This window comes from Gallus gallus, chromosome 2 (genome assembly GCF_016699485.2).
Source record: "Gallus gallus isolate bGalGal1 chromosome 2, bGalGal1.mat.broiler.GRCg7b, whole genome shotgun sequence".
Taxonomy (NCBI): domain Eukaryota; kingdom Metazoa; phylum Chordata; class Aves; order Galliformes; family Phasianidae; genus Gallus; species Gallus gallus.
This window is the reverse complement of record NC_052533.1, coordinates 108,715,657-108,734,745: the sequence shown is the minus strand read 5'-3', so window position 1 is coordinate 108,734,745 and position 19,089 is coordinate 108,715,657. Positions and strand designations below refer to the sequence as shown.

Here is a 19,089-nt window from a genome sequence, read left to right as displayed (position 1 = left end):
CTTCTGAATTTTAATGTCAAAAATATAGAAAAAAGAATTGCAATTGCATAAATATGTTCATTTAAATAGCCACAGAATGACAGCTAACCCAAAACAGGGCACAGTATTTTTCAGTGTTCAAATTTTATGAAAATATGAATTCTGAAGGGGAAAAATAATTATGAGTACAGGATAAGTTTTAGTTTCAATTAAATTTCCATTAGAAAGATCTGTCTGATTGCTTAACAGAAATAAAATGTTAATTCCCTGTAACCTACTAGGTACAGTAGTAAGCACAAATGTAAAATTAATTTCCTATTCTTCCTGATTAAAAGGTAATGAAGTTTCAAAGACACAATTGAATCAGAACATGAATCTGAATATAGGCTCCCCTTGAGTTAGTGCCATTATTATATCTGTTTCTGCCTTAATAGTGTCCACCCAGAAATATGTTTACTTTAATGCCATTGGAGGACAGTTTTCAAAAGTTGTCAATAAAAGGATTCATCTTTAGGGGAAAAAAGTACCCTATTCTAATACTTTGCAGAGAAGCATTTGTGGCTGTTTTCTTTTAAAGATAAATTAGAGAATAAGTGGATACTTAAAATGTAATGATCATCTCTTTGGGGATTTATTAAGGTGTTGTATTTCTCCATACTCTGAGGTATTATTGGCTGGAAATTAAATCTGAAAATAGATCCCAGAAGAATAAATGTTACAATAAAAGATAGCAATGCTCAGGTCTTTTATTCTGAGTTCTTTTCTACTTTACTCAATTTACTCAAAACTCAAATTTACATAAGCGTGGTGGTATTCATTGCCATTTAAGTTACCTGTCGGAGGGTATGGTTTTCATGTTCAAGTTATAGTTAAAACAGTTCAGTTTTGTGAAATAAATTAGGAAAAAGAATGAAATTTGTTTGTCCATTTCATATCTGAGCAAACAAACATACAGAGAGAAAACCACCCCTGAAACACCTTACAAAGTGACTCTGGAGTTTAAATCCTTTGTAACTGCAGTGAATGCTTCAGAAAAAATCAAGACCTACTGCAAAATTCAGACATTAGTTTTGCAGCTGTTACTCTTATGTTACTGCTCATGAGAAATGAGAATTGAATACACTGTTCCTCCATCAAGAGGCTATGCACTTCTTCAAGAAGCACCAAGAAGCACCTGACTCAAACACAGACTGAACTGGAAGAAACGGTCTTATAACTCTTGCATGGTAAAATTTTGTTGTTGTTCTTGTTTTTGTTTGGCTGTTTGTTTCCACCAACTTTAGATGTATTTGTTTTAAAAGTAAGAGAAGATCTTCTAAAGGACTTCCTTGTAAAGAACAAAAATATTGAAAGGATAAGAATTAAATCTGATGAAATAAAGGCTGGAAGACAGCTCAACGAACAGGTTATTCAATATAAAAAAAATGAACATTATATATGTTAATACTTACTCCTTTTTCAGCAGAATTCTTTACTTGCTTAAAGACGTTTGTGATTAAATGACAGTAAGCTGAGAATAAATTAGGGTAGCACACTGCCGGCTATCCATATTTCTCTCCACAAATGTTTAAGAATACGTCATATTTTTTTTCTAATAGTGCTAAGAAAAAGTCAAAAGTGCCTATGAAAAAGAAGATTCTATAACAAGACTACAAATAAAAAATAGTTACGCAATTAATAATTCTATTTTCAGAGTTGGTTCTGCCTATTGAGAGTGTGCAGACTTTGCACCATAGCAAATATCAATTAGTTGTCCCTGAGACAGAAACAATATATTTCACATGATGAACAGAGCACAGATCTAGTGAAAAATACTATATAATCACTGTTGTGTGAAGGCCTACACTGCTAAGTTCTTTACATAATAAAACACAAATGTCTTACAATAAATTTAATTATTGCAATAGTCAGAAAGGAAGGATTAACCACAATAGAAAGTGTTTCTGGAATCAACTCAAATAATTAAGGATTGTGACCAGAAAACAAGAGGAAAATGACATATTGAAGTAATACACTACATCAAAAAAAGAAAAAAGCCTACAAAAACTGATGTATCAGAACATATTATTGAAGAAAACACTGAAATGCATCACGGATTCTGAAAAGTGTCCTGCTCAAACTAAATCAGTGTTCAAACTTTTGATAAATCTTGAACAGCAACTAGGATGTAAAACATACTTGCTTTTGTAGGGTATGCTTATTCATTATTTTTCTTTCACACTTAGTTTCCGTTCTCTTTCATCATTCCTTTTGCCTTATGTTAAAAGTTGGCTTTACATCACACAGATGTTGTAACACCCCTGTGGGTCTCATAGGCAGTCAGTAAAAAGCAATTTCTTAGAAGGAAAAGTTGATATCTGTAACCAGCAGACAGTTTCTAAGAATCATTTAAGTATCTGTTCTGTATATGTTATTCTTTTCGTTTTACTCTGTGTGCTCATCTTGTTATTCCTCTTATGAAGCAGGATCACTCTAACAATGGCAGCCCCCACCCATCTCAGCTGACTGTTTTCTGAAAGAGACAGTTTATGCTATCTTAATATTATTAAAAAAAAACCACCTCCTTCAAAAACAAAACAAAATTTAACTTTCTAAAGTTAAAGGGAAACAGAAAAAGCCTTACTTAAAAGTTTTATATTTAAAATATCTTTTTTTTTTCCTTTTTTTTCCCTGAATCAAACAAAAAGTTAAAAAGGCCTCATATGGCAGTGGTTGCCCTTCAACTAATAACTTTCTGCTTTCAAAAGAAGCCCATTACATTTCTCTAATTTAACAGCACAACAGAATTAAGGATTCTATCAGTACCTACATTCACATCAAAGAAGAATCACAGAAAATGTGTAAGATTAGGTAAGAAACGTCGTTATCTGCAGCACATCTCAGTTCAATGAAGGAACAGCTACACAGTCCTGTAAGCTTAAAAGGACCCTGTGATAGAAATTCAACAGCTTCAGTAGAAGTTCTATTTCAGTACTGAATGATACTAGCACCTAACATATTTTTCTTTATTGTATAACTAAAGACAACTTTATGATGGTCTTAATGCCAGTGGATAAGGGGAACATTTATTATTTCTTCTGTTATCTTATACTAAAAAAAGTTAGAGTGGGAACAGAACCTCATTTCCCTGGAGACATTAAATACATCTGCTTTTAGAGCAGCAGGACTGAAAATCACTTCAATTACTTAGAACTGAAACACTCAGCAGTTTAGTACTTTTTTCCAAGAACTGACATCTTGCTGAGCCCTGGGTAAAAATGTGATTTTCCCTAGATTTAGTATTCATAAAAGGCACTCATGACTTATGCCACCTAAGCATGAGTTTGTGTAAAGTGCTTTATTGGGATCATATAAGCATGTAAGCCTTAGCCAAAGAGCAAATTATATTCATATATCAATACTTTAAATATTTGAGTATAGTGCCATTCATTTGAGTATATCGGCATTCACACTGGAATAGGCTCCCCAGGGAGGTGGCTGAGTCACCAGCCCTGGTGTGTTTAAAAACCATTTGGATGTGGTGCTCAGGGACATGATTTAGTGGGGGTTGTTAGAATTAGGGTACTGTGGTTAGGCTGTGGTTGAACTTGAAGATCTTTAAGGTCTTTTCCAACCTGAACAATTCTAGGATTTTAAAATTTATCTAGCATTCTCCATAGTCTCTTATTCTTTTTACATCTTTTTCCTAGAAACAATATTTGAAGCAATAATATAAATTATTTTTCTCTGCAAAACACAACTTGTATTTTGCAAAGATGAAGGCTGGCTATTATGTATCTTTTTGGGGATGAAGAACAAAATTAGACCTATAAATGGGAAAATTAACATAATTGTATTTAAGTAATTTACAGAGCAACAGCTAAAAATGAGGAACAAACCACATGTCTGGTCCTGATTAATACTGTAGTGAGGAAAGTATAGCTACACTGATGGGAATGAATGATTCACCATCCTGACACACTGTCAACATAGACTGCCATTTGTAATTACTCTCACATTTCATTTCAGATCTGACTTGACACCTGAATATGGTTCCTGTTTAGCGCTAAATAAAATATGCTGTTTATTGTAAATCTCTGAATGTTTTCGCATGACACACTTAAGACAGAGGGGAGTGACTGAATGATAGAAACCATTTTCTCACAATTACGAGGAGATGCTTGGATTATGCCGAAGAATATCAGTAATTTAAGTAAACAAAGCAAACTTGCTTTATGTAAATGCAGAATTTTCTACTATTCTTTACAATTTACCTAAAATTTATCACTAATTCTACCTGCTGTGTGGAATAAATTACATAAATAATATTAATTTACCAATTTACCAAAGATACTTTTTTTTTTTTTTTTTTAATATGGCTTGGTCCAAAAGTAATGCCTATTTTTATTTTGTTGTGTTGGCTCTCTTTTTATTTTGTTATGTATGTCATAGGCAGATATTGGTGTTATGGCAGTAGAGGCTAAACCTTCCCACCAATATTCTGTTACATGTCGTTGCCATGTGACAGATGGCAGCAGAGGGGCAGTCTGACACTGGCATCTGACATGGAAGTGTGGATGAAGCAAAGGTGTGTCACTGAATTCCACCATGCAGAGAAAACAGCACCCACTGACATTCGTCAGCTGTTGCTGAATGTCTATGGAGACCAAACTGCGAATGAGAGCAGAGTGAGGGGTGGGTGGTATGCTTCACCAGTGGCTACAGTAGTCATCTCCACTGGTGCAGATTTTTACAAGCATGGCATGCTGGCTCTTGTTTATTGCTGGCAAAAATGCACAGCTGATGATGGTGACTGTTGAAAAGTAGTATTTTGTAGCTGAGAATTTTTTATGTCAAGTAGTGTTATTGTGTTCTTTGTCTCTGTTGTAGTTTCCATGAAAATAAGCAGAATCATAAAATCATAGAATCACAGAATTGCTCCGGTTGGAAACAACTCTCAAGATCATCAAGTCCAAGCACAACCTAACCATACTAACCTAACAACCCACCATAAATCATGTCCCTGAGCACCACATCCAAATACTTTTTAAACAAATCCAGGGATGGTGACTCAACCACCTCCCTGGAGAGTCTATTCCAGTGCTTAACCACCCTTTCTGTAAAGAAGCTTTTCCTAAAACTCCCCTGGCTCAACTTGAGGCCATTTCCCCTTGTCCTGTCACCAATGAGAAGAAACCAACCCCGCTCTCGTTGCAATGACCTTTCAGGAATTTGAAGGAAGCAATCAGGTCTCCCCTGAGCCTCCTCTTCCCCAGACTGAACAGACCCAGTTCCTTCAGTCTCTCCTCTCAGGGCATATTCTCCAAGCCCTTCACAAGCCTTGTTGCCTTTCTTTGGACCTGCTCCAGCACCTCCATGTCCTTTCTGTACTGAGGTGCCCAAAACTGAACACAGTACTTGAGGTGAAGCCTCACCAGTGTCAAGTACAGGGGCACGATTACTTCCCTACTCCTGCTCACCACACCATTCCTGATACAAGCCAGGATGCCATTGGCCTTCTTGGCCACCTGGGCACACTGCTGGCTCATATTCTGCTGACTGTCCATCAGTATACCAAGGTCCTTTTCCTTCAGGCAGCTTTCCAGCCACTCCTCCCCAAGCCTGTAGGGTTGCCTGGGGTTGCTGTGACCAAAATTCAGGACTTGACATGCAGCTCTATTGAAACTCATACAATTTGCAAGGAAGCACTATTTTTGGAACCACCTACATATATTCACATTTACACATACACGCACATGCAAGCATACTCAAAAGACACACACAGTTCAAAAATGTAGGAGTTACCAAAAGACAGATTCAATTCAACAAGCTTTGAGTTACAGAACAAATCAATGCCATCTGCCTATTTCTAAAGCTAATGATATGAGTGATTTCTGGTTTTAATTTTAGAAGTCTTGGTCAATCCTAAAATTGGAATTAAATGACAAATAATGGGGCTTTACCTGTCACCATAGAGCACTGGGTGAAACAATTCTTCCAGAATCTTCCAGCTCTCTATTCTCCCTCTTAAGGTACTTGAACCCATAATAAAAAATGTATTGTATTTTTAATAAATTAATTTTTATGCCTATCAATTTATGAATCTTTCCACCAGATCTAAATTATCTGTATCTTCAATAACGCTCCTTTCCTGTCAAGTGCAGCCCACTGCTATATTACCACTATTGAAGCATAATGAATAATTTAATGCAATATAATTAAAATGTGATTATTGTACTCAACCTGTTTTAATAATTGCCATTTCACATTAAAATTTCACCCCCCAAATAGTGACTGTGAAAAGTTTTACACTTATTTATATTTTTACTAGGTACTTTGAAGTCTTTTCATAGAATCTTCTTTATTATCCACTACTGTGGATTGTACCATATTAGTATTCTAGTATTCGAATGTGATTTATTTTACTTCATGTTATTTTATTTTGCTTTTTCACTATCTATCTAGATTTCAAATATTGAATTAGGTTATCAGAAATTATTATTAACTGTTTTGGAAAGTCAAAATAGTGTTTTTTAAAATCTTCCTTCTCTTTCTTTTCTTTTATTATTTAGAAGGTTCTAATCAGATTAACAATAACAACTTATTGCTGTGCTTAGGTTAAGTCTCCTCTTTTTTTCCTTGTAATGTGACCAAAAAACAAAACAAAACAAAACAAAAAAACATTACAGTGACAACAAAACAAAGATTTACCATAAGGACTTTAATAAATATGAATCCACAAGTTTTAAACCACATAATACCTTAATCTCTGATTGTGGTGCAGGAGATCCTGCCTTGAGGTTGAGAGAATTATAGAAATTGAAAATGGCATCTTAGCTTCATACAGTTCATGAGAAGCCTCTGGAATTAATGGAAAGGAGAACACTATACGCATGCAGGCAAGTATGAAGAAAACATTTGCCATGGTTGTGAGTTTTATTTAATACATACTGCCTTTCTGATGACTAAATCAGTGAAGTTCTTTGCTGGCTGGTAGACATTAATACTTATTTAGTGTTTTAATATTTTACTGTCACTAGAAGTAGTATTCTTTTATATTAAAAGTCTGAAATATTAATGTGCATTCAGTAGGATCTGGCAGTTCATATTCTCCACTTCAGTGCTTCTGCCATGGAGAGCAACTTCAAATCTCTCTAACTGATGAAAACTACAATACCATTTAAAAGGATAACTCAGGATAGAAAGTTTCTTTAATCAAAATCCTTCTAGTGGTATTCATCAGAATTTTTGACAGAATTAGGGACTGGAAGAAGGAACAAAATGTTTACTGAGAGGTGTAGTAGTTAGTCCCGTCCTTGTTGCACAAAAGACACTTATTGAAGTTTCCAGTGTATAGCAACAGAAAATACTAGCATGCTTGGTGAAAGTTGCATGCTAGTTTATAATGATCTAAAATGGAAAAAGTTTCTGAAAGTCTCATTCAAATCTAAGCAAGCCAGATAATGCAATTTACATTTTAATTAGTAAGCACTACAGTAACATTTACTAATTTACTTTCACAAAGAAGACATGACCCAAGACCTGCTTACCTTCTGGCTAAATAGAGACATTGCAGCGGTTCTGGCCAAGCCAACACACTCAGTCTTTCATGCAAACAATATATCTTTCACCTTCTAAGTAAGCTCAGCAGCCTGATCAATACAGAAGGAAATATGCCGTGGAAACATTAATTCTAAAATATTACCTCTCACTCCATGGTAAATTCATATGAAGGGTAGCAAAGCCCACTTTCAAGTCCCTCCACTTAAAGTGAATACTAGCCACAGAATGGCTAGTATTAGCTAGAATTAGTACAGCATCTGTACTAATAAATTAAGTATGTATGGGACTGCTTGTTGACACTATAGCCAACTGGCAAGGGCTATACTATATTCATATGTTGAAAATCTCAAGCACTGGCTAGGCATCAGTTGGCGGGTAGTGAGAAATTGCATTGTGAATCACTTAATTTGTAAATGTATGTGTATATACACATCTATATATATTTTTATATATTTATATATATATTTTTATATATATAATTACCATTACTCCTATTTCTCTCTTCCTTTTCCATCCTAACAAATAGCTTTTTATCTCAACCTATGAGTTCTATTTTTTTCTTCAGATTCTCTCCCCATTTCCACTGGGAGGGGGAAGCAGTGAATGAAAGGTTGTGCGGTGCTAAGCTCTCTGCCAGGTTAAACCACAGCAAGAACATTCATATGAAAACTGCTCATTAGGAAACACTCCTTCACTGATGAGAAGTCTAAACTAGTAAACTAGGAACTGTGCGGGTGAGTGCTAGGTGGTATATTTGGTCCAAAATCCATGGTGATCATGCAAAAAATAGTTAACAATATTATTCTTAATATTGTTGTGATCGTATCCCTCAACTTGGGAATGTTCTGTGATATTTATTCCTAGTAAATTAGTAGCCTGAACAATTTTAATTTAAACAAGAATATGGAACTAAACCCACTCAAGATACACTGAGTGATAATATTCCACTGCTAATTGAATGAATATCTTCCTGGATGAATCTCTGCCCAGTGACATATGATTATCTGTATTGAAGGAGAAGAACAATGTTATCTTCCCAATATTTCTGAAAAGAATGACATGAACTCAGTAGCTCTAATGGAAGAACTGTAAATGTAGAAAAGGGAACACTGCAGTAGAAGAGTTCAGGTTTCTTTTCTCCAGATTTTTCATCAGGCTTCTGAAGTTATCATGTTACATATCAATCTCTGTGAATTTAGCCTTCAATTTTAGCATCCAAATTATTCTCCAAGGAAACAAATTTATATTAAAAATAGAATGTGAGGTACAATAGAAGAGGTTTGGAAGTGATCACAAAGTAACAATCTAAATTTTTTAAAGTTGCTTCTGATTTGGTAATATCCATGGAGAAAATGTGTCTTGTACAAATGCATCTGGACACTTATGATGCTGGCAGAAAAGCTGAAGAAAGACGTAAGTCACTATAGAGGTCTAATGTAGTAATAGTAATGGGAAGCTGTTTTTCCTGGCTTTACTTGCTTTAATATTTAGTGAAACAATGGATAAGTCCTATATTATTTGCTGAAGAAAGCTAGAAGATGATGAATGTTAACATGCTGATGTTAGAAGCTGTAATTTCACTGCAGTGATTTTTTCTACAGTAAAAACAAAAACAAAACTGAAACACTTCAAGACTTTATGAACGTGATCATGCTTACAGACAATAAAATAATAACTGAATATGAATAACATGGTAAACACATCAGTAATACTCCTATATTACTTAACCAGCAATTGTCCCTATGCTAGATCATCCTGTATTAACACAGACTGAGAATGGAGGATCTATAGACAGTCTGAAGAACTAAGTGATAAGAAAGAACAGCATCTTTGCACACTTTCTGGTGCCAGGAAGGTGATGATTCAGGTTGTACAGGTTTATGGCCTGCATTCTGGTCAAGCCCTACTTTTATGTAACAAACTTCTGCTACGCAGTTGAAAAAAAAAAAAAAAAAAATCCCTACATTAGTACATATGAATGGGATAAAGGAGAAGAGAAAAAAAGAAAAATGGCTTAAGAGTGAAATAGAAGAGTACCAACAAAGTAAGATGGTAGAAAGAAGGAACAGAAGAAAGACTTCCGAATTAGAAAAAAGTACATATCATAGGTGCAAACAGAATAATAAAATCTTCGGATAAAGTCACAAGAAGGAGTTATTGTCACTCTTACAGGCTTAAATCTTAGGAGAAGGTGCTAGGTGCTTATTGTTTTCCATACTGAAGTCCTGAAGTAAACAGAGATTACCATTAAAGTAAAAAAAGCATAGGCCTCTAGCAACATATTTCATATCTCACTAAGAGTGACTGTGCTGTAAGCAGTGGTTCACATTACCTCCTGAGTGCAATGATTTCACAGAGTGAATAGCTGCTTCTGTTAATTTTATTCCTACTTGAGAGAGTCAAAGTTTGTACACACTTGGTAGTTAACAACGCTCATCCCATGTCCTAACTAATGGTATAAGAACGCCTTTGCCTCTTCTATTTATGATTGCTAACAGAGGTTTCTTACTTAAATTTAAAATTTGGTTTCTTATTTTTGAAGTCTCTGATGTAAAAAGCTTCCTTATTTTACTGAGTCGTTCCATCTGTAATCTGCCTCCTAAAGGAATGGAGTGCACCTACATGACCTACAAAAACTAGAAAAAGTATACCATGTATATCAGCACAAGGTCTTCCCAAAGGGGCACAATTCTTTAAAATATGTTTTTTTCATACCTCTTGATATTAGACTTTGCCTGGATGAAAAGTAAAATCCAAATTATCTCTTACAAAAATTTGACCTACAAAAAACAACATGGGAAAGCACTTCAGATGAATGGAAAGAGAGTTTTTCATCTCTTTTTTCCTTCCCTCTCCCTCATGTTTTAGATCGAGAGATGCTGAACATCTGGAAGATTGTTTTTCAATGTTTTAAAAAGAGAGAGAAGAAAGTATGTATTAATTCTGAACAAAATCAGAAAAAAATAATGTACTGTAATGGATCTATTCAATTTGCTACTCATTGATTTAGCTTTCTAAACATTTAATTACCTCTCCCATTTCCTATAGTTAGGGTAAACTGAAACAATTAGAAAAAGGATAAACGTTTTTAGAATGGTATTCCATATTTTAATGACCCTGTTGTCTGCTTTAGTGCAATCTTACATTGCAACTATGAGTTGCTTCAATATATTAGAAAGTAATAGAACTGATCTGTATTTCTTTTAACTCTTCAATTAGAAAAAGAAATATTGTACTGATTGACCGTGTCAGTAAAGCAGAGCCATAAAACTTTTTCAGTAGAAAACACACACTGCTCTATGGAGAAATAAAACGGTTTCCCAGTTAAAAATCAGTTTATTTCCAATTTTGTCATGCTTTTTGAAAACATTTCTTTTAAATTTTGGATCTGTATCTAATCACTTCAGGACTTATAATATCGATTCACAGGGACAAGATTTGATGTCTTTCTACAAGGCAGTCACATGGAATTTCTAGTTCCAGCGTAATCCTCTGGCTTCTCAACTGGTCTGACTGGTAACTTATTTTATACTTTTTTCATCGTACCTTGAAAATTTTGCACATTATCTCATAGACTGAAAATGTTTTCTCAGCTCGTGTCCAATCCCAGGTTGTGACCTTGACAAATAGAAAAAAGAAAAAAAAAGGAAAAGAAACCAAGTTATTATTATTCATTTCAATAGTTCAGTTTATTAAAGAAAAAAACAAATCAATCTCTAAAACTTTCTACCTTTTACATCCAGTATAATGCACACAGAAAGCAAGCACTGCCTCAGAGCACAAACTACCAGGGACCAGTGCTGAAAAGATGTCTCCATCCTTGCAATTGCAGTGGCTTTTTATGCAGGCTGCTCTCTGCTGAATGAACAGGTTTCCCCTGGGAGCCTCCTATCTATGCTGGTGGGGGTTGCATTGAGATCACAAAAGGGTACAGCCCTTTAACTCTTCTCACAGAACCCTAACATGTTTCTCCCCATTTCTGTTTTTATAACAGAATTTCTTGTTATACATACATTGTTTGCTGAGGCCCTGAACCGTAAAACTGAAGTTTCCAACCTTGCAGTGTCCTAGACACTTATCACACGTGACTTGCAATCTAGGTGAAAAATCTAACAAGAAAGGATAAAAGTAAATATACACTTTTTTTTTTCTTACCAATGTGAATCCGCTCTTAAATTCGATCTGAATGAGATTTGAATAATAGTCTGTTTCTCCACATTATCTCACAATTTTTGCAATTGCTTTTAACAGTATTTATATTATGCAATTATTTTAAACATAGCCTACATGGATAAGAAGAGTTCAGTAAAACAATATGAAGGTAAGAGTTAATACATAAACAAGACAAAAAGGGATAGACAAATATATACAATCAGGGAAAAGTCAACAGAAAACTATAAATAACTTTTCTAGGAAACTGTAAGAAGAAGAGGAGAATTAGTCACAGTCTCAAAAGACAGAATACAAAACAAAGTAACAACCAAAACAAAAAACAAAAAACTGATGCTCTACATGGAAAACAAAAACAAAAACAAAAAACCTTAACAACAAGAATTATTGCAGAGTGCCTCAGCTCCAAAGGATCATAGTTCTGATATTACACAGTTAGGCAAGAAAAAAGAGTTGAGGAAGAGGTCTGTTTTTCAAAATTTAAGAATATAAAGCTCTTTGAAAAATATCAACAAATAGTAGCCACAGCATAAAAGGAAGATACTACACAAGACCGATTTATTTTTTATATAAAGAGAAAACAACTATGAATAGACCCAATATTGCTGAGAAGCATGTATGGGCTTGGATGCTGTGGTGTAGAATTTTCTTAATCAGTGTGATTCTGGTGCTGTATGATAAAATTCTGTCCTTAACTAATTTTTAGGGGTACAGACTATTAGAATTGAAACTCTTCCAAGGAAAATCTTCATAGTCAAGAATTAAAATTTCAAAATACTGTCTCATCTTCTGGAATTTTAATTATTTGCTGTCATCCTCAAACTCAGTTTTTACCATCTTATTGAAGTATGGGTATTAAATCAGATTTAGAAGGAAGGAAGAGACTAAATACTATGAGTCAATAAATAATGTTTCATATAAAGTGAGGAAGTGAAGAAATATTGGAAGTCTACAATCTTTGTCAATGAATTTTAAGAACTATTTTGAGATGTGACAAAATAAAATGCAAAATGTTTTTGTCAAAAATAACAACAAACCACCACCACCAAACCAAGCTTAACAAAAACAAAAAACAAAACAACAACAACAACAAAAAAAACACCAAACAACTCATCCATTTTTAATTTAGACAGAAAATGAAATGATTTCTCACAAGGAACAGAGAAATGGGGAGCTGAGTTTTGCTACAGGTCCACTGAACACAAAGCACCAGCCAAAGATTATGAAGCCATCTTGCCTTCCCCCATTATGAAAAGTAACTACAGTTCCTGCTGAAGGCCGCAGCTACTTGAAGCTTTGTTTAGAAGCTCATTATAAGCTCCATGATTTGGGGAAAACATATGAGAGCTCCCCTTTCTTCATAAAATTTCTCACAGAATCTTCAGAAGTTGCCTGTCCTGATCACCAGTGTACCAAGAAATCTCAGAAAGGTAATTAAGTCTTAAGATGCAAATAATATATGTTAGAACTGATCATGCACCTGAGCACGTAGAGGAGAAGTGCTATTGATCAAACAGATTAAAAAAAAAATTAGCAGGGGGAGGCAGCTGATATATACTATTTAAACACATGCCTCCCTCGGGAGTTATACAGTACAATAGTTTCATTTAATTTTCTGGTTAAAATGTTGGCAGATCTGTTCAGAAGCAGCTTAATCCAAGAAGCTTACACTACAAATATAATTAAAATTATTTTTCTTCCTATAACAACATTTACAAGTTACATAATTAGAAGCTCCAAAACTGCAGCATTGAAAGTTTATTCTTAATCTTTTTTAATCCATGGAAGAGATGAATTTACATGCCCACAGAACAGCAAACAATTGTACGTGTAAAAGTTTGCACAGAGAAAGTCCTTCTAAGAGGCCTACTGCAGTCTTTGAGAAGAAAATTTTACGGGGCATTTAAGTGTACAAGTATCATATAAATGGTTTTAAGCGCCTCTACAGAAACTCTTCCTCAGTTTGTCTTTTAAAGAGTTCGTTTGTTATTATTCTTCCCTCCTACTCAATGGAAATACATTTTTTTTTTTTTTCTATTTGAACCGTCTTTCTGTTTTGGAATAAGAATCAGAGTCGATTTTATTTTTAATAATTAAATAATGTTTTGCTTGCAGCTCATGTGAAACAAGACCCTACAAAGACTCTGAGATCAATCTTGCCTCATAAAGCAGCAGCTTGCCAGAATTCTCCTAGCTCACAGCACTGTGGTTTGCATCCCTACTATAAATATTTGCTTCTCATAATCATTTACCCACAAGCAACATATTACTTCTGGAAACTAATAATAAAAATGATACTGTATATAAATAGAAATAATACAACAAAAAACTCTCAGTAAAGAAATTTGTAGTTTCTTCCACGCTGCTTACAAAAAAATATTTTTCTTTTCAACTGAACAGGAGCATTCAGCATTGTATCTAGAAAGGAGATAGCTATACTTGACGGGTAGCAAATACTCTGGTAGACGTATGAAAGCCAGGAGGGCTTCTTCCAAATTAAGGTGCCTGACAGCATAATCTGAGATTTTAATCTAATCCTGAAAAAAATGTTACCAACAAAAGCCAAACTCCCACTATTAACAGTGGGGGAGTCAAACTAATATACTACTGAACCCACAAGACTTACCAACATTGAACACACTTAAGTTCATACTTACTTCTATTCTCAGTGTATTCAATATGTTCTTAAACTCTTTGCTAAACAAACAAATAAGAATTGTGAATGAAGAATGGTGTGGACACTTGCCATCTAAATTTGAACTAACTCCAATAGGAAGGATCTACAGCCTGAATCAGGACAACTACTAAATACTTAGTGCTGCCTGTATGGGTCTGCTGCCGACTCCTTAGCTACTGGCTTAAAAATTAGCTAGAGGATATGTGTGTTTCCTGCAGCTTAGATGTACCACAAAACCATGAAATTAAGCTGCTGATTATGAGACAGTAGCTAAAATTTTTCTCTTTCTTGTCAGTCAGATTCCAACTAATATTCAACCTGAACTGCCTCATTTGCTTCCCTACATTACTTTTGGTGCTCCCAAACTGCATAGAAGTTATATTCAGGGTGAAAACTAAAGATAAAGATATTGCTCTGCAAGCCATGCCATTTCCACAGCATGCAAAAAGCTTTGGTATTACCCCAAATCCCAGCAGTTTGCATTCAGAATGACAGTTCAGTTTAAACGTAACCAACTTGCTTCAGGCTTGTTTTGCTTGCCAAAGGGAAATAAAAAGCCCCCTTTTAGCACAAATAGATCTCTCCTGTATTTTTCTAAGTGTTCAGGTGACTGAGGGGAAAGAAGTACTTGTTAGCTGCACAGGATTCTGATGAACAGTTATTTTCTGCCACTTTTATAATATATTTCTCTGGAAATTTTCAGTGCTCTAAGTTACAATGTCGTTAACTCAATGAGCGATATCTCAGTGTGAAAGCCTGCTACATATTACATGAAATCACTTCATTTAATAACATTTATGCCCAGCATGAGAAATATACTTACTGGAGGTGCCATAAATTTATACAGAGAAGATCCCCTCAGTGCTAGAAACTTTGGTGTATACATTCGATCCTGAAGGGAGTCTTGTTCCCGTTCTTCCGTCCAGCCCATGTAGACTATCTGACAAAAAAATCGATAGTGTTGACAAATTCCTCAGGCAATTTCTTCAAATCAATTGCAAATACTTAATGCAAGTAAGCTGATGTCTGTCAAATCTTACAGAACTACAAACCTTGAACCACTGACACAAGGTGATATATTGGCAGTTCACTTATAATCACATGAATGCGTGAAGAAAGACTGTTACAACAACCAAAATATAAGAGATGTATTTATTGCCCTAGCAACAACAAAAGAGCTAAGCCATACACCTAACAGATGTCTATTTTTTTTTCTTTTATCTCGTTAAAAGCTCTCTAAAAGAATACTTGCAGACAAATCACATGAGAACAATTTAATGCAAGTGAGGTGTAAGGCAGGAATGCAAAATCAAGAAGTATTCAGATACAAGACAGAGAGATAGATAAATACATGGGATCTTATTGCAATATGGAAAAAATAAAGACATTCTGGAGCACATTTTGTACTTGTATATATTCAGAAATTAGCTATAAACATTTCTAGATAACTGCATAACTGAAAACAAAACAAAAGAAAACAAAACAAAAAACTATACTAATTTATTGAAATAACATTTCAATCTCAAACTACTGATTTAGAAAGGAATGCTGTAAAGTTTTTAAAGATTAGGGTTTTTTTTTTTTCCTTCAGATCACGTGGCAAGTTTATAAATATTTGTTCAATTACCTCTGATTTGGTGATCAAAGAAACTTATAAAGTTCAAAAAGAAGATATAGCCATGCCTCAATACTCAAGAATTAAGCAGTACTCAACACTATATTGTCATGCAATAATTTAAAAGCCATGGTATCTGAAATTGGTATCTCATTTGGTATCACTTGGAACATGGTATCTCATTCCTGAATGAAAAATACTCAAGAATACAGTCCAATAGGTACAGTGAGAGAAGCTTTAAATTAGTTCAGTTCAATAGTTACTCATACTCTCCTCATTTATCCTGTTTTGTATGTTATTCAGTGCAATAAAGATACGTAGCTCCATCCCTCTGACTTGATAAGAATCTGTGCAGCTTAGTGACTGAGAGAAGCTATAAATAATAGTAAAATTAATTGTACTATTACTCACAGAAGTATGATGTATTTTTCCTCTGTAATGGAAAGAGAATAATCTCTAATTTCTAAGCATTAAGACAACTATACTTTTTAATTAATTAATTCTATGCCATCTCTGATTTGTTTCATTAGAATTGGATGTAGTAATATATAATACTGCCTGATGAGATTTCATATCGCTGTTTCACAGTGAGCAATCTATGTTCATTTAGGTTGTTTTCTTTTTCACATTCCTCACTTAATCTAACTTTCTATTTCTCTTACATCAGAATAACAGGGTACAGTCATGCATGCTGTGCAGATGCCCTGATATTTCACATATGATTGCCTTAATACTAAAGCAGCCATGAAATTTAACGCAATTGCTCCTTTTGATATTGCTCCCTTGTTTCTGTAGTTCACAAGAAGAAATTTGATTGATTTTTCAGTCAATCTGATACTCTAAGGTTTTATTAACAAAACACATTTCTCTGTCAGACTAAATACTTACTCTTAAACATCCAGCAGAACTCTTAAGCAAAAGCTGTATGACTGTAATTAGGAACAGTTACATAGTTGTTTGAATGCACAAGTGTATTCATACGTGTAGATTAAAATAATATTGGCTAGATTCTGGAAAACAGGAAAAAAAATGCACAAAGACTTGATAACTATTTTAACTGTACGCTCCTACAATGGTCTCAGTTTATCTAAGTACACTGAAGACATGATGTTAGATAAAGTGTGGTACTTTTTACATAATCAAGCTGAGAAAGTGTTGAAATGCTTTCACTCATGGGGTAAAATTGAGACTGCTTTCTTAAAACATTTATGTTACTAACACATATTTTGACTTCTAAAAAAGTTTTGACTATTAATAACCCCCCCCCCCCCCCCCCAAAAAAAAAACAAAAAAAAACCAACCTATTCATTTGGAAAGGGATCAGAGCATTTCAAACTAACGGCTCATTTATATATATACACTAACATTTTGGATGAATATGATATTTGACATGGAAAGCTGAATTTGATAAGATTCCATCTGGAAAGAAATGCTTATTACTGTGGATACAGGATGTATGTGGGACCAGAAATAGACAGTGCACAGAATGCCTATTTTACACATTTAAAAATTAGGGTAATTTTTTTAATCATAGAAATGTTTCTGTATAAACTGCTGACCGTTATCAACAAAAGTAAGAAAATAAAAACAAACAAACCCAATAATTTTATTTTATTTTATTTTATTTTATTATTTTTTGCAGTCCTGGCAGTTTCTAACTTACATACAGAAGCTCATTCTTCAAAATCAAATGGTGATATAAACCAGTTAATTTAGTGGCTGCTGGCTTATTAATAAAGATTTAGTAAGTTATTACTGTTTGTGAGCTAAATCACGTACAGTTGAAAGAAGATGTATTTATATCAAAAATGAAACAGCACGCTCTCTTCAATCAAAAATTCATAATCTCCCAGTCCTTCTTTACCTCACATAGATATCCCAACCAAAAAAAAAAAGTAATCCACAAGCTGCTCTATTTCATATCTACTCAAAATACTGCTAAAATGCCTTAATTAGCCTTAACAAAAATCCTTTTTGGTTTCAGAGACTTCTCCAGAGTTTTACCCCAGTCTTTATCATATTTTAGGAAGGATGGTAAAATAAAAATGAAATAAATAAAGTAAAGTAAAATTTATTAAAAACGAAATGTAAAATTTATGCTATTTTTAATGTGAGGCCATTCAGAGATTAGAACAGATGTACTAACAGTTTTTTACCATGGAGGTCTCATATTTATACTCATATGGTGGTTTTAGTATACTTTTTCCTGTATGGTAATTTCAAAATTCCTTATACGCAACTGTTATCAGGTTAAAAAAGCACATTATTATAGATAAAAAATAATTTAATGAAAAATAATTTAAAGCACGAGTTGCTTCATTGTGTCATATAAACTACATTAATATTATTTTTTAGAAAATTATTTGCCAACTCAGTGCCAGAATTGTTATCTTCCACTACAGATAAACTGTGAATTTCTACTATTTTTTTTTCTTTGACCTTTCTTTTAGAGTTTGAACTTTCAACTACAACAGGGAAAAAAAACAAAAAAACAAAAAAAACATTTTTTTATGAAGAGAAATAATTCTGCAAATGAAAGACACATTGTGTAGTATACATCTTGCAAAGTCTACAGAAATGCATTTATTAAATATGTCTACCTTGTAGCATTATAGCAAAGAAAGTGTGTATCAAAGCATCCTGGATGTCTTTTAGTAGTTAAAAAATACAGAAAAGTTTGAATTATTTCTCCTTCTGAGTGATGTTATGAACTCTTCATTTTTAAGAATATCCAGAACTTGAGTGGGCAAAGTCCTGACCAATATGATTTATGCCGACCCTTCCTGGAACAGGTTTTGACCAGATAACGTACAATAAATCATCCAACATACCTTTGTCTATGATTCAGTGAGTCTTTGGTATCAAAGCAGTCATATCTGTCTTGTGATCTGTTTCAGGGCAGTCACAACTTACTGCTCGTAGCATCCAACTTCAGCATGACTTTTCTAACAGTGCCATGATACTCTTCCATGGTACACAGGACACTGCATACCAGTATATATAACCTGCACTCTTATACTCTCTTATATAGAAGTCTTCCTAAATTAATTACTCAGAAAGTAAGAGAAGTGAGAACAATCTGCAACTACTTCAAATATCAACTCGC

General features: G+C 34.1%; 1 protein-coding gene across 4 annotated transcripts in view; it reads right to left on the bottom strand.

Moving 5' to 3' along the window:
- Positions 1-19,089, bottom strand: part of SNTG1 (syntrophin gamma 1) — a 334,747-nt gene that overhangs the window by 39,102 nt on the left and 276,556 nt on the right. For all 4 annotated transcript variants that reach the window (XM_025147957.3, XM_004939849.5, XM_419197.7 and 1 more), the window contains 2 exons: positions 15,192-15,308; positions 11,068-11,139 (listed from right to left, as the gene is read on the bottom strand). In XM_025147957.3, coding sequence (XP_025003725.1) covers positions 11,068-11,139; positions 15,192-15,308 — 189 coding nt within the window. The remainder of the gene's footprint in view (positions 1-11,067; positions 11,140-15,191; positions 15,309-19,089) is intronic.